Consider the following 19,688-nt stretch of genomic DNA (forward strand, 5'->3'; position numbering starts at 1 on the left):
ATATGCCCATGTTTCTCAATGCGATTACATTTATGGCGCTACTTTAGTCTTGTCCATTTATACATCTCTTGGCAGGTACGCCACTGAAAGGAGTTCGCGATCCTTTCCTCAAATCCCCCTCAAACGAACAAACACCAGAAGCTTGACCCAGGCTAGGGTCAAATTTCATCATGCTTTCCTTTCAACTAATTCTGCTCGCATTCAGTATCCTTTCCTCCACCACCGCCTCAGACCCCTTCCAAATCGAGAAACGCTTCTCCGAAAGTCAACAACCGCTTGACGACATCACATGGATCGAACCGTACCGCCGCTTCGTAGTGAAGCTCGACACGCCAGGCTACCCTCGATGGCTTCTCAACAAGACGACGACAGTGGCGCAGGAACACACAAGGGCTGCGGACTGGTACTACGCAGTATACGACCAGCCAAGCGCCATCCTCCTTAATTTCACTTTGTCCTCTGACAACAAGACCCTTTACCTCAACAGCCAGGCCATACTTCCCCTAATGGATACCATGCTTCCCCCGAGTTTGGCGGCATATCAAGTACCGGCGGACATTAGTAGGAACGAGTTCAGTTTACTTAAACACAACCATGTACTCAGCTGGGCATATTACGGCATGACAATCGCATACCAACGCCTCACTATCGACTACGATCGCCTGGTCTGGGCGGATCCATCCTCGGGCCCATACCAAAACCACGTGCCAACTCTCAGGTTCCGCCTCATGGGGCTCGGATCATACAAGCAGGACGATGTCTTGGATGACAGGCTCCAAAAGGTCGTTCACGTCACTCTCGCGGACCAGAAACACGGATCTTCCGACGCTTCCGATCGCTCTTATCTGATCACTGAGGTTGCGATCAAAGAATCTCGAAGGTCGTACGCGTACGCAGGTGTGCTGCCCAACGACGTCTCGAGGATTGATGATTGTTCAGCGCGCTCATGGCGGTGCGAGGATCATGGATTGTACGCTGAGGGTGAACCGTGGTACAGGTACATCTGGAGACACAAATTTGACCAGTATGGACGCATTGGATCTCAGCGACATCAAATCCTGACCAGATGGGACGCGATCAGCGAGTTCTTCAGAGACACGTGGCCAATATGGATATTTACCTTCGTAGGTGTTCTCGAAATGGTCGTGGTCACATACGTGGTATATGGAATGACTCGATATATGCGGCGGATCAGGCTCCAGCGTATTCAGTTGTTGGCTGAAGAAGATGGCCTGTTGGATGCCGCAGAAGACGAAGAGGAGTACGTAGACTTCGGCCATGACGATGAGCCTCCAAGCTATGAAGATTCTGTAAAGCCTCTACCACCACCTCCTTCTCCTCTACTACCACCTAGGACGTCTATTAAGCTTGAGGCTATCGCACAAGACCAAAACCTCATCGTTCTTAACGATGCTAACGACTTACCACGAAGCGTTTGATTCGTCCCTCTAGATTTCATATTGTCTTCATTTTAGCGTCATACATAGTGGAACAATACGTAGTATATACCACCTAAATTTCGTATACATTCCAAGACTAATATCAAGAGGAAGCACTGTGAACAACCATACAGCCCCCTAGTGGTGTACTCTGTTTTAGGTCCTAAGCCGATGATGGCAAGCCTGAAGGCGGTGGTCTTCGATTGCTTGAAGGACGAGATTTTTGAAGTGAGCATCGTCCAGCTCCTCCCGTGATTTGCTGACCATCTCATCGCCCCTCGGCTCCATGCAAACCGCCCACTTTGCCAAGGCTTTAACCGCATTCGACACCCTCGTCCAACGTTGCGAGTTGTTGACTTCGCTGACCGTCGCCCTGCAACTCCTTTTCTACAATTGTGCCTATACCTAACATTACATTGTTGGCACGGTCCTTACTTTTCTTCTGCGCTCTAGCATCATATCTTCAAGATCTACTTCATCACAATTCATCGCCGACAAAGAACTACTGATCCACCACAACTCTATTGACACCCTCGTCGCCACCAGCTAGGCCCGGACCAGTGACGGCTGAATAGAACCAAGCATCTCCCCCGCACATCAGACGCCCCATGGGGTCTTGCTCGTGTCACGCTAGCGCCAGGCCCAGAACTCCGGAATTACGCACCCTCTACAGGGCCCTCTGAATGGCATCTGGTGCATCATGACAATCGCCACATGAGCCATCCTCCTGAAACTCACTTCGTATCCATCCGCCAATCTTGGACATGACAACAAACAGCTCTCCACAAGTCCAGGCTATTAACGTGAAGCCGGTCTACCACTGTCGTTGGTGTGAGAAAACATTTTCAAGACGCGACCATCGTCAACGTCATGAGCGAGCGCACACCAAGGAGAGACCTTTCTTGTGTCATCTCTGTGCCGCCTCGTTTGGCCGCCGAGACATCCTCCAGCGCCATTGCATCCATGTTCACGGTGCATTAGCCAGCGACGAGAGGGATGCCCTCAACCGTGGAGATCGATTGAAGGCGCAGGCCGCGCGACCTTCGAAGAAGCGGCGGATATCAGACGCAGCTGACGCTCTTCCGACTCTAGCTTTTGCTGCTGATGAGCCTGTCCCGGTCGATCCGGCGAGCATTAAGGACCAATTGGATCAGGTTGCAAGACGATATGTTATGCTAGATAATCTAGATCAGCTGGAAATGCTCAGTCAGGTCTCCCCTGGGCCTCCGGATTTGGACACGAGCATCTGGTCGGTGCTTTGTGAATATTTTGACTTCCCAGTGTCCCCGCAAGCATCGGCGGCTTCACAACGTACCGAAGCTATCCTCGAGTGCCCACCTACGGAGCCTCAGTTACAGCGTGCGTCCAGCAGGGTTTTTGAAAGGGTCACCGGGCTGACTCCGCCTCCACCCAGCTTCATGCAAAGTAACAGATCTCGAGGTCTCATGCCTCCTCCTCAAATCACGGTACCTCGCTCCATCGGAGGCGGAATCGACTTTGCCCTCCAACAGATTGATACTGGGCGCATACTGACAAATTACACCTCCCACATCGCGCCAGGTCTGCCAATGCTACATCTTCCCACTATCGACTTGAGTCCTTGGATCAAACACGGGCACTCGAAGTGTGATGGGTGCTGCCTCCCCAATGGATCTGTCGTCCCCGCCCGCCGTCGCGTCAACCGTTGCCTGATGATAAGTCTTCTCACTCTAGGTGCAATTTGCGATCATCGGCATGCCCTTGCCGAAAGGCTATTTCGAGAGTCCGGGCCCGCAATTCGAGAATACCTCAAAGAAATCCGGCTAAACAAGTCCGATGAGCCACCGCCTTTGGATCTTATTCAAGCCCTGACTTTCTACATTGCTTATGGACTCTGCTCCGGAAGCAAACAAATCGAAGAGAGCATGCTAGGGCATATGAGCTGCCTTGGAAGTCTTGTTCAAGACGCTCAACTATCAAAGCCTATGTCAGAATTCAATTACGGCCCTATGAAGCCAGGCCCCGATGATGATTGGTTCCTATGGGCAGCAGAAGAGGAAAGGAAGCGCACATATTTTGCTGTGCTTGTGTGCCAAAGTTCAGCGGTGAACTACCTCAACATTCAGCCATACTTGCATTCGAAAGGAATTGAATGGACCTTGCCAGTTGATGAAGATCTCTGGGAGGCTAGAACCGCAGCTTCCTGGCGCGAGTTGAGACGACGCACGCCAGATGCTCCACGATTCAAGGATGAGCTAGCCCTGCTCTTTGCTAATCCAGCGCCATCTTTTAAGACAGTGGCGGACTTTCCTACTTCAACTACGGGTGAGCATCAAGAGCTTGAATCGGACGAACCACACTTTGCAGCCACTCAAGCCGTTACCGATATCTCTACAAATCGTAGATTGCCTAGCCAATACGGATGCTTGGTCCTGATAGGAGCATTGAATGTCATGGTTTGGGAGCACGCCCATGGCCGGACCTTCACGTTCGGCCTCACGGCTGGAGGACTAGTACGTGATAAAGTTGCCTTGCTCAACAAGAGCAGCCTCTCCAACTCCTTAAGGCAGTGGCAGGAGATGTGGCAGTCTTACCCAAAGCACTATTCCCACGAAGATGCACGATACCGAATTCTAGCGACCTGCGTTCCACTGCTTGATCACGCCGAACTGCTTTTGCATGTTGACATCGCACAAGCAAAGGACGCGCTCTTCTCGAGAGACTACCAAAAGACCTCCATGGCGTATTCGAGCCTTCCTATGGTCATCGACGATAGTGATGACGTATCCTTCGATTCTGAAGCCGATTCGCCGCGTTATGAACAAGTACACCATAAGAAGCGATGCTATGGGCTTCGCGGAGCTGCCGCATACGCCGTGAAAGCTCTCGAACTAGCGTTCCGCATAGGTCCATGGTTTTCTTCCGAAGACGCATGTTATGATGCTCCAATTCAATCCGTGGTGGCAATGTTCTATTGCACGCAGGTCGTATCAAGCTGGCTGCTTGCTTATTCCACGAAGTATCATCAAGATGTGGACGTCACCAATCCTCGGAGGGAACAGATCGAGGACAAGGTTCTACTCAAGGCAATCAAACAGCTCATCAGCCATCGCAACCAAACATCACTGCCGTTTGAAGATGATACGATAAGCGATTTTTCAATGGAGCTTTTCGACGAGATGGCGATCTTACAACTGGCCATCGGTCTCATCACCGCGCATGTCCAGCTCCTGAAACGCGTCAGCTTCTGGCCTCGTAAGTACGGTGGAATTCCATACGTGTTCAAGACATACTGACCCATATGTAGCTGCTGCTCATCTCATCGAGGCGTTGCAAGTCCGAGCGAATGCTATACAAGAAATGTCGAAACTCGTTCAGCCTAGCAAACCGGATCACCAGTCACCATCGCTTGTGCCGTTTCTCCATTTTGGCGAGAGTGACACGGATGCCGATGGCTGGTCCCTTCAAACAACGATTCCTCCGTGTGCGGGCTGAGAGAGCATCACATGGTCGTATCATGATGGAATATATATATCCAGCAGGTGTTGAATATTACTTTCTAAGCTAGAAATGAGCTACTCAGCAAGGTATGTTCCCTGGAGATTATTTTGCGGGGTCGAAATCTTGTAAGAGCGATCTCAATGCTAACGATGCGTAGACTGCGAGAGGTTAGAGTAAGCTCAACAGTGCTGATATCGCACTAAAGCTGTCCTAGGGCACGAAGGCTTCGAAATAGATAATGTGCCTTTTTTGCGAGCTCCAAATTGGACGTGCGAGTTGAGTCAAGGACGAGGTGGAGGATGGAGTGATTTACTGGTTGCCAACACCTTGCCGCATCAATAATAGTTTGACTGAAAATTTACCTGTTATCAGCTGGTACCGGAATCAAGCCAGGGACCTACTCTTAACAGAAGATTGCCCAAGTTGCTAAGGGCTCTTGGAGGCAAGGTCGGGGCTGTCAGAGGCGTTACGCGGACAGCGAGATATGAGGGCAACCTCCATCGTCATGCGGAACGACGATAAAAACTAGGGGAGCATTTTTAAACTTTCCAAAGGGCGTGTAAACTTACTGGGCGGCCAATGCCTATCGACCTGGATCAAAAAAGGTAATAGGCGGTAATGTGTTTTTTCCGAGATTTCAAGTTGACATTCAAGTCACATATCCTCAAAATTTAAGCCCATCGAAGGATGGATCTTCCAAAATGATTTTCTCTACCACCTATCTCCCGCCTAACAATAAGAAATCCCCGGCAAAAAAATCGTACGAGTCTAGTCGTCCGGCACTATTTTTTCTTGTTTGTATAGTATGCCGTCAAACCCCATACTGCCTTCCCGTCACGCCTACCCACACAGAAGTCTTTGACAGCCCATCGCCGCATTGTTTTGGATACCTTGAGAAGTTGGGTTGTGTCCGTCGATCTCGAGTTGAGAAAGAGGAATTAAACAGACAAATCACTCTTTTGACCAGTAGATGGAAGAGGTCCAAGCTGGAACACCTTGCCACCGCCATGTCAAACCGTCGCACTGTTCATCGATTACCGTTCGCACCGCAATAGGACAAGTGGTGCACGTCGACCATTTTGAGAGGCTGCTTCCTTTACGTCCAGAAGTATGAGAAGCCGTCGCACCGTTGATCGAGAACCATTCGCACTAGAATAGAAGAGGAGGAGGAGGAGCTTGTCAGCAGCTTGGACTGCTTATTGTGTTAGCAAGTGATTTGGCGAAAGCTGTTCGACTTTCGACATACCTTGGAGCTAACCAGTCAGACGACCAGATCGATGAACTCTCGACTCAGCGTGAGTCATGCAGACGAGCAGGTTCGTCAGCGCCGTCCTCAGATCGGCCAGGCGCATAGGTGTCTTTTCATAAGCCACAACATTCCTAGCAGTCGCCGAGGGGTCTTCGAGATCCATGCGATCTTCATGCTGGCCACCCCAGAGTTTAGTGACCAAGAGCACAATCTCTCCAAGGGCCTCGGACAGGGACTCCATAGCCAAGCCTTTCTTTCCAGAAACAGACGAATTGCAGATTATGCTCGCCAGAAAGTTAAGTACATGTCCTGCTTCAATTCGAATGGCAGTCAGCCCATTGACATACTTCGCCTCATTTAGCTGGCCTCCAACAAACGGGGCCAATGCCTGAGCCATGTCCGCCAGGATGTCCTTCAGCTGCAGGCGCTCTAGGCGCTTCAAGGAGGCCATGGCATCCATGAGGCGAGGGCTCACCTCCATCGCCGTCCCAATGTCAACAGAATATTCCGAACGTGGGGGGGATAACACACGCTTAGACCGCTTAGACTTCTTAGACTTCGAGGTGCCAGCTTTAGAGATCATGTCGTAGTTCGAGCACTCAGTGAGATGCGCACTAACGCCCGACATGCGACGCTTGGGGCCCGGACCACCAGCTTCCTCATCCACGGACGGAGGAGAAATCCCGGTGAGCGTGATGGGAGGAGGGCAAGGCGACCCAACCGGGGCCCACGATTGTTCAATCGCCTCCCCCATACGCCTACGCACCGTAACCGTCTCAGCACCCTCCGACATCCCGCTTCCCGGCTCGCTCGGCGGCGGAGTGCTGTGGTACGCACGCTGGGCAGCTCGGTCCTCGAACTCATCCTCTTCGTCTACATCCATCCTCTGGGCCCCATCGTGGCTCGCAGGCGGCGAGGGCGGCACATACCGCGATGGCAGGTCTGGCGCATACTGCATCTCCATCTCCGTCGAATCCATCATCTTGCCACGTCGAATAAAGCCGCCGCCACCCACCCAGTCGGCATCCGTGCCGCCCTCGTTCCATCCGCTACGATGATCGCGCAGGCCTTGCATGGTCGGGCCTTCGAGACGACCTACGCTGCTGCTGCTGGCGGAGACGGAGACGGAGACGGAGAGACTGGGGTCGAAATTGGGGTCAACGACGGTGTAGCGGTTGCTGTTGGTGGGAGAGCCGACGTGTGGAGTTGAAGAGGTGGAAGGAGTAGTGGTGGTGTGGATGGAGTGGAGAGCGGAGTGAGAGGAAAAGTTAGGGAAGGAGGTGATGGTGTCTTTGTTGTTGTTGAGGTTGCCGTTGCAGTTGAGGGTGAATGGGCGGTTGTTGTTGGAAGTGGTGCCGTGGACGTTGGAGGTGAAAGCACCGCCAGAGTCAGCTTCGATAGGTTGATGGACGGGGTTGGTGGTGGCCTTGGAGGAGTCGGGAGACAGGACCTTGTTGTTAGTCAAGGTCAAAGTAGAGGTGTTGTTGGCGGTGGTTGGCTGATGCTTCTTGGCCGAGCGCTTGTGGGTGGTGTGGGCTTTGGATTTGGTTTTCGCAGTCTTGCCCTTCGCACCACGGCCGCCAGCCTTGCCCTTAGCACCGTGACCGCTCGTCGCCAACTCCTCGAGTTCTTCGCCATCAGGACGCATCATGGAAAGCGGCTTGCCGCCTTTCATGAAGTTTGGAGCCGGCCTCATGGCCATCTGGGAGATGACGACGATGTTGAGCGACTTTGCGGCGGTGAACGTGTGTGGCTAGAAGCCCGGACACCGGTTTGGTGAGAGGAGGCGGCGAAGAGCAAAAGAGTACAAGAATTTACTGCCTACTATGGAAGAATAGAGGAATACTGTTGTGGTGGTGTGCTCTTTTAGGAGGGTGTGGAATTGAGGGTGGTGATGTAGCTTCTTGGAGGTGGAGGTGGAAGTGGATTGGTCGAGCGAAAATATATACGTCACCTTGGGGGTTGCGCTATTGTTCCTATGCAGCAGCTTATTGAAGAGGCTGGGCGCCAGGCAACGGGGGTTTCGAGGGTTTTTTCTGGTGGTGAATAAGGCAGTCAGGCACAGCAGGGAGGTTCGCCCCTGAGTGTGGGTAAGGGGTTGGGAATGAGGGTTCTGAAACTCCAAGTTAGATAGAGAGGCCAACGTAGTGGAAATCAGATTACCCTTTGACGAGGCTGATACCTACTAACTGAGGTGATCCTTACAGTGGTGTCGAGTGAGCAACAGTGGAGTTTAAGCACCGATATATTCGTGTGCTTAAACTTATGATCTAAAGCACGATGCAAAGACCAACGTAGTAGGAACCTGACTACCTTTTGACGAAGCTGATACGTGCTAGCCAGGCTACCCCTATAGTGCTATCGGACGAGCAAGAGAGTTCTCTAATGCGAGAGATATCTAGGTATCTGAAAAATCATACGAACGATACAATGTTAAGTTCAAAGCAGTACAGATTAGACTACCTTTTAGCCAGCCAGCTCACCACCAGCAGGGCCACCTCTTACAGCGTGATTAAGCGTGCAAAAGTAAAGAAAACAATGTGAAGGACTATACAGTGGGAATTGGAGTACCTTTTAGCTAGCCAGCTTATCGCTAGCGGGGCCACCTCTTACAGCGCTATTAACCGTACAGAAGCAAAGAAACCGATGTGAAGGATTACACAGTGGGAATTAGACTACCTCTTATCCAGCTAAGTGCCTACTAGCTAGCGGAGTCCTTACAGTGCTATTAGAAAGTTAAGAATGCACCTAAATATAAAAGATATTGGGGCCCTTTGTAAATACAAATATAATACGCTGTCAAAGTTAAGGCAGTAGAGATCAGCCTCCCTTTTGACTGGACGGTAACCTCCTAGCCGAGCTACTCTTCACACTGGCATCAAGCGAGCAAGTCTGAAGCCTGAGCAGTGACATATTCATGTGCCCAGACATATGGCTTGGTGCTATGCAGCAAATCCGCATGTCTGCGTACCCTGGGGCATCCACGGGGAATTCAGTGATTTTCAGCGGCAAGCGACGAAGATTTGGAGCGAGACAGATGGGATGTGGCAAAGATCTAAGTGGAGTGGCAGGAAAGTATTTTATGGACGTCTAGCAGGGACACAGATGCGTTCACTTGGTATGCCCCTCCTTTCTCAGTTCCCCATGCGGCTCCGACAGCATGTGTCTCTAGCAGTCTACAGATTAGGCTTACGCTTCGCAGTCGCGAAAATCAGATCGGTGCAATGATCTATTTGGACTGGAGCCATTTAGAGGTGGACTAGATGGAGGCACTCGAAAATGGTCTGGAGCTCCATATTTTTCCTAGGAAATCCAGTGGATTTGGAAAACGTGACCAGATCTCTTAGTGAAATCTGCTTATTATGTGGCGCTATACCTAATATGGACGACACGTGATATCTTGAGCTCCGGAGCATTTTCCGTAGGCTGGAGTAGATTTGAGGCGAAATCCACTCCACTCCATTCAATTGAGGTCGCTGGATCGGTGAACAAGCCAGATGAGATGCTCATTACTAGCGCAAGAGAGGTTGTGTGTCTTGTGCCTTGCATTATTTTTATACCTTCAACGGCCTTGTAATAAGAGGCCCAAAGTGAGAGCGAATGCGTAGCTTGAGCAGAACGATGTCATACCTGAAGTAGGTGCGAAAGCGCGGAAACAATCCCGGGCCGAGGGCCGCGAAAAAGTTTGTTAGTGTGGTTTCACAAGTAAGGGTACATATACCTTTTATTTTCATGTGCCCAAATGTCGCGAGGAGAAGTGGATCACTCAGTGGTTCAACAGTCAAGATTTCACCTCAACGCCTGGGTTAAAAAGGTACTCACGTCCTTCGCCTCCCGGTCTCTTCATATCTATATGGCGTGGAGGGACGTTTAGGTTTTGCAAGTTCGAATCCCGGTGAGGTTGGTTCTTTTTCGCCTTTTTAGGCATTTTTTTCAATCTCAAGACTAACTAGCTACGTGTATTACAATCTCTCCTCTGGTCTAACAGATTCACTAGCACAATTCTTTTTTATTATATCGAGCTAAACTGGTGCTTATTCAACAAACTTTGCGATACTTCCTGGGGCTTTTACTTCACAAAAACGACAGAGGCAGAAAAAAGAATGATCTGCTATCTTTATTACACTACACCTGTCTGCTACTGCATGGAGTGCTTCAACGAATTTCCACATAGTCCAAGGCGAAGAGCATCTGTCTTCTTTAGATTCCTGAAAATGCATTGAAGCAACCCAAGCAGTGGCAGACAGGTGTACACACGGGACAGCTTGTTCTAGAATTAGTGTGCTGTGCCACCTTTTCCATGCCTCGCGTGGTATGATATCCTAGTAAGATTCCGAATGCGATGTCCACCTCCTCACCATGGGAATCCACTTCCCGGTTCTGTACTTATTCCATCACCTTCACCATGCGGTCTACAGTGCTCCGATGTAGCAGCAAGCTTAGGACAGAACGTAAAGCTTGTTACCATAGCGGTGACTTCCAAGGCTCTAGTCTCTTCACTGTAGCCCCTCAATTGTTGCGGCCTTGAAGCGTGAGGCTGGTGGAGGGCTCCTTTCCAGACCAACCCGGCAGCCCAATCTTGGCTTCTCCCAGCGTCATGTCGACTCCTGACTCGACGTATCTCTTCCTCCTCACCTCATCTCTTCCTCCTCGCCTCATCTTTTCCACGGGCACCACTCCCGGCTCAATGCCTCTCGGCTCAGGAGACACTCAAGGAGAGATTTCGACATTCACCACGCCAACTTCATCCTGTCGCTAGCGCCAAATGTGCCTCGCACCTTGACGTATCTCCACCAATGCCTGTGGTACGACCGTCTATCCCATCCACCTCACTCACACCCACGTCCACACTCGCCGCAACCCTGCGCGCCTCTCAGGATGCCGTGCAGAGTCAACATGACAGGGGCCAGAAACCCTCACCACCGCCATCCTGTCCATTGGCCGACAGACACCGCCGACCGCGGCTGGTCACTCTACAAGTGCGAGCGGTTCTGTGATTGGTGCCCTGCGGGTGGGCGTAAAGGGTTCGACACCAGTTCAGCCCTGTGGAGACATGTCACCATGGCCCACCCCACTGTCCCAAATCTCCCAGGACCCACGGTGGAAGTCCGGGTTTTCCCAGAAATCATTGACTGTCACCCAAACAGCTCCTGGTCAGTGTGCTTCCATTCGCTATTGAATTCTAGACGTTAAACGCTGACCATTGCTTGTCTTCTAAAGGGAACCACCGCCAATGCCATGTCCCCATCCACCCGTCGACGTTCTCGGCTGGCCGACTCGCGAATTCCCAGTCAACCTCACCAAATACGCCAACACATTCTGGGGAGCTGTTGGAGAGCTTGCAATTGAGAATGGAGAAGTGATGGACATCCTTCGGGACAATGAAGATAAGCAGGCAGGCTACGACGACGTGCTCAAGGTGCAACTATTCTTGCGCACGGGGAAGGGTATGGAGAAATATGAGAAGCGTGTTCAGGCAGATGGGGATAAGGCTGACCTGCTTGGGGCGATGGCTAGGGTTTTCTGGGAAGTTGTGTGGAAGTGCGGCCATAACTTCAAGAAGGGTTACGACCTGTCGGAAGCTGCGGAGAAGCGAGAAAAGGATGGACATGAGACAGAGCTGCAAAGAGTGGGAGCGACTTGAGACGAGGGACGTTGGATCAGCCTCTAGTATGATATGACCTTTCAATTTCCACGGCACATTCAAGATGAGAGCACCAGGAAGAGTGATGTCCATTGAAAAAGAGGAAGAATGCCGAGACTTGAGCACGGGCTTAGTTTTCCTAGCTAACCTTGATGCCGCAAATTGTGAAAGAGGTCGTGACCCAGATGCAGCCGCCATGACGCCTTCGACATGCCCGATAACTATGCTATAGGAAAGAGACTATGAGAATCGTGATTCAGAGCCGCATGAATGCCGGCTCCATCGTCCAGATGAGACAAACCTGTCGCACTTGCCTCTCTGTAGTCCCCAGACGCCAGCCGATGCAATCTGAGTCCCTGAAGTTACTTTTTTGCAATCAGCATATGCTGGCTGGCCTCCATGTAGACTATGCCATCTTCGTCCACAGTCGTGCCAACCGCTTCCTGCAGCTTCGCCACCAGCAGGTCGATGGCCTCATCCCAACGATCCTCGTCCTCTTGAGCCCATCCCTGCAGACCACCGAGGTACGCCCAAGACAGCTCCGCCCACGAGTGCAAGTCCTTTGCAACCGCAGACGCCTCGCTCGAAGACATGGTGATGTTCTCCTCCTTGAAGCCCGCCTGCACCATCACCTTGCGCAATTGGGTGCCATCCGCCCAGCTGACCGGCGGCGCCTTTCCGGCACGGCCTGGCGAGCGCGTAGCCATCTGCACGGCTTTGATAGGTTCCAGCCAGGCGAGGGTCTGCCAGCAGTTGACGACAGCCACGCCGCCGGGCTTGAGGGTGCGGTAGATCTCGGTGGCGCCGTCGAGGCCGGCAGAGCCCATCATGAAGATGGCGATGTTGGTGAAAGAATGGGTAAAGTAGTCGTTTGGCAGGGCAACGGCCTCAGAGCGCATGTTCTCGACCTCGACAGGCCATTTGTTTGCGATGACGGCGGCACGGACGTGGGACAGGAAAGCTGGGTTCGAGTCCGTAGCCACGATCTTGATGGTAGGCAGCGGTGAGGTGGCCATGATCTTGCGCGTCACGGTGCCGGGGCCGCAGGCATTGTCGTGGATGACACTGTCGGCGGGAAAGGGCGAGACGAGCTTGATGTATTCCTCAGCGAATTGAGCGGTGACCTTGCCGCCGGTCTTCTCGTAGACATCGACGGCGTTGGCAAGGATGCCGAGGGCCTGCTTGGGGACGAACGGGGGGGTCGGGCTTGGAGACATCCTCGCGCGGTACTGTTCGCTGAGCGAGGTGAGGAAGGAGGAGCGAGGCATGGAGGATGAGGTTGAAGGAGTGACGTTGGAAGGAAGTCGTCGGGCTGAGTGGACGTCACGTGGGCAATCAGCCAGCGCTTTTTAAGGTTCAACTCCCGCAGGCCGTTAGATTTCATTAACAAGGGCCTACCGACCCACCTGGGCCAAAAGATCGTTGCTCAGGATGTATGAATCGCTGCTTGGCATGGTTTCGGGGCCACCGGCGGCCTGGTCTTGCTTGTTAAGCATCGTGTTAGTGGAACTTAATATCTCCGCGGATTCGACGACGGGGCACGAAGCGTGGAGGTCTACACCAGCCTTGTGGGGGATGCTGAGGGGGCTTCTATGGGGTCTTGGTATTAATATGGGAGTGCAGGGCACAAAGGACAAGATGAAAGAAGACTGGCACCCTCGACTAATAAGGGGTCGTCGAGTCAGGCTTATCGGCTCGTCTTCCCCGGCACCGAGGGACAGACAGACCTCGGGAGGTAACCGAATGGGTGAATGGCCGGCCGGCACTCTCCCGGTGCAGCAGAGATCAGCTTCCCCACACTCCTGACACTGGTTTGGGGAGAAGTTGAGGCTGATTCGCCTCAAGCACCGCGCAGCGAAATTATGCAGAGCTCTGTGCAACCTCTAGATCTGCTCCACGGCACCAGAGTTACCGCCAGGACAGCTATTGGCCAGCAGGCTCCCTCCGAGCACCGGTGTCTTGGGCATCAAGACAAAACAGCATGGCATTAACGACCCCGCAATCCCCGGTTTCAAGAAAGCGATCGAGCTCCGCGAAATGGCGTTGCGCCACCCGCATAGAGGGCCAGTAACGATTGAGCAGTGCCCCAATCAAGCATACCTAGGCAAGTAGAGCACCTCCACGGGAGGGCCAATGCCGGCTTTCGGCTCTATACTTTACCCTTTCCGTGGCTGAAGTTCCGATGCCCGGCTATGTTCTGTACTCAAGCCTCGCCCCATCACGGCGCAAATTACAGCCAGGACGCCTTCCGCTTTGCATAAGGCTTGTCTATGGCTTGGTATCTACAGGGTGCGCTGCCGTCTTTGCCGATTTTGAGTATGTATGGACCTCAGGCCTCTGATTTGTGCACTCATAGACTCCCCGCATTTGCATGTACCTACGTAAGACTATAATCCTGCGAGACGAATCCCCTCGCTCGTTGTAATACCTGCCATATACCCGTTATTTCCTTCTTTCCTTCTAGACGTCCTATCTCCTTCTCTCCGTCATGGCCTCCCGCGACCAAAGCCCATCGGAAAAGGGCAGTCGAACAGAGATCACAGAAAAGCAAGCCCCCACCAAAGTCTCCAACTTCCGCCTAGTATGGGACCAAGCCCTCATAACACCCGAGATCCTCGACTGGCCCTACGAAGGCGCCGGAACCACCGAAGAGCCCTTCATCGTCACCTGGATAGAGAACGACCCACGGGACGCCCAGAACTTCTCCAACCTGAAGAAATGGTCGCTCACCATGCTCGCCGCCATGATCACCATGTCCGTCGCCCTCATCTCCTCCGCATACTCGGCAACCATCCCCGAGATAATGGCAGAATTCCACGTCAGCCAGACCGTCGCCACCCTCGGGATATCCCTCTACGTGCTCGGCTTCGCCATAGGGCCGTTAGTCTGGGCGCCGCTGAGCGAGCTCTACGGCCGCCAGCTGATGTTCTTCCTCTCGCAAACCCTCCTCACAATCTTCAATTCCGGCGCCGCAGGCTCTAATAACATAGCCACACTCTTGGTCCTCCGATTCCTCGCCGGAGCCTTCGGTGCTGCGCCCATCACCAATGGAGGAGCAGTTGTTGCGGACTTGTTCAGCGCCGAAAAACGCGGCGTCGCCATGACCTTCTTCGCCGCCGCGCCCTCCCTCGGCCCCGTCCTAGGCCCCATCATCGGCGGCTTCCTGGGCGACGCGGCCGGCTGGCGCTGGGTGCAAGGCTTCATGGGCGCCTTCTCAGGCACCGTATGGATCGTCTCGACCCCCATCCTCCCGGAAACCTACTCTGTGTACCTCCTGCGCAAGCGCGCTGAGAAGCTCTCCCACCTCACGGGCAAAGTGTACCGCTCGCGCTCCGAGATCCGCCTGCGGCACATGTCCGCAGTGACCCAAATCACCACAGCCCTCTACCGGCCCTGGGTGCTCTTCTTCCACGAGCCCATCGTCATCATCCTGTCCATCTATCTCTCCGTCATCTACGGCACCCTCTACCTGCTCTTCGGCGCCTACCCTGTCGTCTACGAGCAGGTGCGCGGCTGGTCCATCAGCATCGGCTCGCTCGCCTTCATCGGCATCCTCGTCGGCAGCATGTCCGCCCTCGTCTACTCCTTCTGGGACAACGCGCGCTACGTGCGCGCCTCGCGTAGGCACAATGGCCACGCGCCCCCGGAAGCCCGCCTGCCGCCCGTCATGGTCGGCGGCGTCGCCTTCCCCATCGGGCTCTTCTGGTTCGCCTGGACCAACTCGCCCAACATCCACTGGATGGTCAGCATCTCCGCCGGCGCCGTGTTCAGCTTCGGCATGATCCTCGTGTTCCTGTGCCTCAATTACCTGGTCGACGCGTACACGATCTACGCGGCGAGCGTGATCGCGTCGACGACGGTGCTGCGCTCGCTGTGCGCGACGGCATTTCCGCTGTTCACGGGCAAGATGTACGAGAAGCTCGGGATCCACTGGGCGAGCTCGGTACCGGCGTTTCTGGGGCTCGCGTGCATGCCGTTTCCGTTTCTGTTCTACAAGTACGGCGTCGCGATCCGGAAGCGGTGCAAGTACGCGGGCGAGGTGGAGCAGCTGCTGCAGGAGACGCGGGCGACGGTGGTGCGGAGCAATATGCCGCGCATAGAGGAAGGGGCTGGGGAGACGAGGTTGGAGAGGCAGATTACAAGGGATTTGGAGCGGGATGGGGAGAAGGATGGGTCGATTGAGAAGGAGAAGGATCTGGATTCGATGGTTTAGAGGGGTTGTGGGGAAAAAGAAGCATAGACTTAGCTAAAAGTGCTGTAAATAGGAAATGATGAATGATTGAATAGCTTGGGGAATACCCTGTGGTGTGCGTAGATTTGGCTTTTCCTTACCGATGAGCTGATCGACCGCCTGAGGCTAAGATTAAGATGGACTTCAAAAGTAGCACGCTGCGCCCGCCCTGATCATACGCATCCGGAAGCGATCCATATCACACTAATATCCATTTTACTTCTAGCTCCAAATGAATTGTTCGCAAAGCGGTCTCGCCATGTCGCTTCGAAGTTGTATCACACAAATGAGCGTAAAGGCCGACTCAAGTGATATTCCAATTTTCCGAGGAAGCTACCGACTACCTAGAGCTCACAACAAGCTATGTGCCGCCTTTTCCATGGCCACCAGAGCAGTCTCGTATAGAGAACCAGCAACCTTCCCATTCAGAAGACATGACAAAGAAGGAAAACCAAGAGTGTAAGGAAATCCTTCCAGGAAGCAGAAGGTGAACTTGCTTTCCACAAGAGTCGAGCAGAATCTAGTGCCTTCCAGGGGGGTAACCAGGCTGCTGGCCAGGATAAGGTGCCTGACCGGGATAACCGCCTTGCTGTGGAGGCCTCTGCTGTTGTCCGTACTGGCCTGGGGGAGGCTGTCCGTATTGACCTTGAGGAGGCTGTCCGTATTGACCCTGAGGGGGCTGCTGCCCGTATTGGCCTGGGGGAGGAGCTCCGTATTGGCCTTGAGGAGGCGCTCCGTATTGTCCTTGAGGCGGCTGTCCGTATTGGCCTTGAGGAGGCTGCCCATACTGGCCTTGTGGAGGCTGTCCATATTGACCTTGGGGGGCGCCGTATTGGCCTTGAGGGCCCCCATAGCCAGGCACAGGCGGTGTCTGGGTCAATTCGTCTTTGCGATCGTACGAAGGATCGATGGCACCCATGAGAAGTTTGATGAGCTATTCGGAGATCAGTCTTTAGAATCGATTTATGCATCATTCAACATACCCAAAGCTCAGGTGTCAGGTCAACTGGTGGAACTGCACGAGCCATCTCAACTTGCTCATTTTCATAGTCTAAGTTAATCGTTAGGCTGATTGTTGAAGGGGGGGCTTGTGAAGACTTACTGGATGTGCAGTCGACCAGGTTTCCGACGGTGGGGTCCGCATCCAAAGTAGCGAGGAACTTACCGGCCTTCTCATCGTTTCCGACTTGAGCAAACTGGAAGTTTATTGCGCCAGGCCCATAGGGGGTTCGTGCAAGAGCTGCAGAGGCTTGCTTGATAGTCTCGAAAACGGCACCCTGTGGTTCACCAGCAGGCTGTCCATCCGTGACGGTGATGACAAGAACAGGTTTTTTGAGCGTGTTCCTATTAGCGTCCGCCAAGATGGGCTGGATGACCTTTTCGTTCAACTTGGTTCCCATGGGAGTAAGGCCCTTGAACTGCACATTCGACATGAGCTGTTGGACTTGCTGTTCCGTTCGAATGTTGTTGCAGAGCTGCTCGGGCGGGTTCGAGTTCATGAATCGAATGTTGATGCCATCGTCGTCGAACAGGGTAGCAGCGTAGGCAACTCGTTCAATGATGAGCTTGAGATCCGCGATACGCTCGCCATCCTCCTCAAACGCCATTGAGCCACTGTCGTCTAGATGCCGTCAGTTTGATGGAGTCCTTTGCGTTGACCTTCATTCATCTCTTCAACCTAGATACACGTACCGACATACAGCCAGATGTCGAACAAGCCAAGGCTAACAATATCATTACCCACTTCCTTGGGAATACGCCAGCGCTGGCACATCTGGCCGACTTTGGTGGAGGCGCGCTGAGCAATCTGCTCCAACGCGGAGCTATCCGCGCCATAGAATGACAAAAGGTTCTTTTGCCGGATGGTGGTCTGCAAGGTGCTTCGGTATGCAGCTACTTCTTGGGGCCCAGCCTGGGCAGGAGGGGCGCCATATTGTTGGCCTTGGGGGGGTTGGCCATGGGGAGGTTGACCCTGAGGAGGATATCCGCCGTGCTGCTGCTGCGGCGGGTATTGTCCGGGAGGCGGCTATAACATCAAACGTTAGCTTCCATGCGTCGAAGTCTAAATCACTCGCTCAGCATTGTCACGAACAAAATATCCCGGCTGTTGTCCCTGTCCGTACGCCGGTTGCTGTGGTGGGTACTGCTGGGAGTATTGTGCTGGAGGCTGTTGCCCATACGCGCCAGGCTGCCCATAGCCGCCAGCTTGTTGGGCGTAGGGCTGCGCTGCAGACGGCGGCGGCGGAGGAGGTCGATTGTAGGAGGATGGCGGGTATGGCGGGGGTGAGGCGTATTGGTTGTGGGCGGGGGGCATTGTCGGATAGGGTGTGGCACCAGATCCGTACGGAGGTTGTGGAGAGGGAGGATACGGGTTCTGGCCTTGAGGAGGAGGGTTCGGATATGGCTGGTAACTCTGGTGGAACCCGGCCATCTGAGTGGGTGTGAAATCAGGGCGTCGCAGTTCTCGGCAAGGGCGCAGTCGAAGGCGAAAGAGGGATGTTTGCTCTTAGGCCACGCGGACACGGGATGTAGGGTGATGACGATGCGAGCAAGCGATGATGGAGGAGTGAATAATAAGGGATTTTACGCGCTTACCTGTTGGCCGCCAGCCCCACCTGGGTAGGCCTGGTATTGCGGCTGCCCGGGCTAGCAGGCAGTGTCAGTGTGCACGAGGGAAAGGGCTGTTCGGCGCTGCTACTCACGTATCCGCCTGGCTGTCCCTGGGGAGGATATCCGCCTGGAGCGGCGCCTGGCGGAGGCCCTGCTGCGGCGAGCTTCGATGCAAGCTGTTCTCAAAATCAGCAGCCGCCCGATCGCGAAAATGACGTTGCTGCGGGGCACTGAGATGGAGGGGTAATTGGGGTATTTGGGGTCTGGCGGAGGGTTTGCGGCGACTTACTCCCATGCTGTATGCGGTTTCGAGAAGTGGAAGAGGTGTTGGATGGAGGATTACCACGTCTGCAAAGTGAGGAGGGTTTGCTGTCAAGTAGGGTTTGTGTGCTGGGCGCAGAGCTGAGACTTGCACCGCAATGACAACAGCTGACCGGGTGGAATCGCCGTCACACCGTTGGCCGGGAGAGTCAGAGCTCCCCATGCGCGCCACGGTGCCTCTTGCTCCGCCACACTCTGCACTCTGCGTCACTGCCAATGGCGACACTGACGACGACACCACAACACCAATTGAGGGTGTGAGGGCGCATTGTTGCCTCGATCTGCGAACAACCCAGGGGTCGGTGCGGCGCAGTCGAACGGCATGTCCGAGCTTCGCCGTGTTGCGCTGCAGCCTCAGGCTTACGTGCTAAGGTCACGTGGTCTTTGATATCCACTTCGACAACCAGCCGTCTCCTTTCCATCTAAGAGCTTGATAGGAGCGTCAATCTGTTGTAGGGAGGCTGCATACGGTTCTATGGTTAGGGGGGAGGGGACTTTAGATTGTTTGATAACGATGCATTGGTAGGTCGCCTAGACCTTTGGCAAGACGCTGTAGATGCAAGAGCCCTGCAAGAGATCCTCAGGGATTACATTAAACCACTTGAGAAAGACTGCTCTTGGCCTGTTCCTTGCTATCGGCTTACTCAGCCGCTTCCTGTATATTTTTCCTCCTGTCGCTCGAGGGCCTAGCTCCCTTCCTCACCATCATCAATA

At 53.6% G+C, this 19,688-nt stretch overlaps 8 protein-coding genes across 8 annotated transcripts; 4 read left to right on the plus strand and 4 right to left on the minus strand.

Moving 5' to 3' along the window:
• The first annotated feature begins 20 nt into the window (after positions 1–20).
• On the plus strand, positions 21–1,623 carry BDZ99DRAFT_466113 (uncharacterized protein). Its single transcript, XM_033720694.1, has 3 exons — positions 21–1,058; positions 1,121–1,350; positions 1,426–1,623. The coding sequence occupies exons 1-2, from the start codon at positions 171–173 to the stop codon at positions 1,220–1,222; spliced, it is 990 nt and encodes a 329-aa protein (XP_033573505.1). The 5' UTR covers positions 21–170; the 3' UTR covers positions 1,223–1,350; positions 1,426–1,623.
• A 580-nt stretch (positions 1,624–2,203) lies between these two features.
• BDZ99DRAFT_479777 (uncharacterized protein) lies at positions 2,204–4,913 on the plus strand (the record flags this gene model as incomplete). Its single annotated transcript, XM_033722280.1, has 2 exons — positions 2,204–4,673; positions 4,726–4,913. 2 exons carry the CDS (start codon positions 2,204–2,206, stop codon positions 4,911–4,913), a joined length of 2,658 nt encoding a protein of 885 aa, XP_033573506.1.
• A 1,040-nt stretch (positions 4,914–5,953) lies between these two features.
• BDZ99DRAFT_501352 (uncharacterized protein) lies at positions 5,954–8,334 on the minus strand (the record flags this gene model as incomplete). Its single annotated transcript, XM_033723806.1, has 2 exons — positions 6,178–8,334; positions 5,954–6,111 (listed from the first exon to the last, which is right to left on the minus strand). Exons 1-2 carry the CDS (start codon positions 7,868–7,870, stop codon positions 5,954–5,956), a joined length of 1,851 nt encoding a protein of 616 aa, XP_033573507.1. The 5' UTR covers positions 7,871–8,334.
• Positions 8,335–10,860: 2,526 nt separating this feature from the next.
• On the plus strand, positions 10,861–11,879 carry BDZ99DRAFT_97185 (uncharacterized protein). The gene is made up of 2 exons (XM_033729080.1): positions 10,861–11,321; positions 11,389–11,879. Exons 1-2 carry the CDS (start codon positions 11,047–11,049, stop codon positions 11,810–11,812), a joined length of 699 nt encoding a protein of 232 aa, XP_033573508.1. The 5' UTR covers positions 10,861–11,046; the 3' UTR covers positions 11,813–11,879.
• BDZ99DRAFT_466114 (S-adenosyl-L-methionine-dependent methyltransferase) lies at positions 11,677–13,076 on the minus strand. The gene has a single exon (XM_033720695.1). The coding sequence runs from the start codon at positions 13,027–13,029 to the stop codon at positions 12,175–12,177; it is 855 nt and encodes a 284-aa protein (XP_033573509.1). The 5' UTR covers positions 13,030–13,076; the 3' UTR covers positions 11,677–12,174.
• Positions 13,077–14,171: 1,095 nt separating this feature from the next.
• On the plus strand, positions 14,172–16,095 carry BDZ99DRAFT_574042 (putative MFS transporter; the record flags this gene model as incomplete). The annotated part of the gene is made up of 2 exons (XM_033728342.1): positions 14,172–16,019; positions 16,078–16,095. Exons 1-2 carry the CDS (start codon positions 14,301–14,303, stop codon positions 16,093–16,095), a joined length of 1,737 nt encoding a protein of 578 aa, XP_033573510.1. The 5' UTR covers positions 14,172–14,300.
• Positions 16,096–16,097: 2 nt separating this feature from the next.
• BDZ99DRAFT_423041 (uncharacterized protein) lies at positions 16,098–18,576 on the minus strand. The gene is made up of 5 exons (XM_033717011.1): positions 18,136–18,576; positions 17,736–18,069; positions 17,146–17,664; positions 17,027–17,094; positions 16,098–16,977 (listed from the first exon to the last, which is right to left on the minus strand). The coding sequence occupies exons 1-5, from the start codon at positions 18,472–18,474 to the stop codon at positions 16,564–16,566; spliced, it is 1,674 nt and encodes a 557-aa protein (XP_033573511.1). The 5' UTR covers positions 18,475–18,576; the 3' UTR covers positions 16,098–16,563.
• BDZ99DRAFT_97225 (uncharacterized protein) lies at positions 18,558–19,333 on the minus strand. Its single transcript, XM_033729081.1, has 3 exons — positions 18,943–19,333; positions 18,746–18,829; positions 18,558–18,689 (listed from the first exon to the last, which is right to left on the minus strand). The coding sequence occupies exons 1-3, from the start codon at positions 19,135–19,137 to the stop codon at positions 18,627–18,629; spliced, it is 342 nt and encodes a 113-aa protein (XP_033573512.1). The 5' UTR covers positions 19,138–19,333; the 3' UTR covers positions 18,558–18,626.
• Between the last annotated feature and the right edge of the window lie 355 nt (positions 19,334–19,688).

The sequence above is a fragment of the Mytilinidion resinicola genome (genome assembly GCF_010093595.1).
Source record: "Mytilinidion resinicola strain CBS 304.34 unplaced genomic scaffold BDZ99scaffold_16, whole genome shotgun sequence".
Taxonomy (NCBI): Eukaryota; Fungi; Ascomycota; class Dothideomycetes; order Mytilinidiales; family Mytilinidiaceae; genus Mytilinidion; species Mytilinidion resinicola.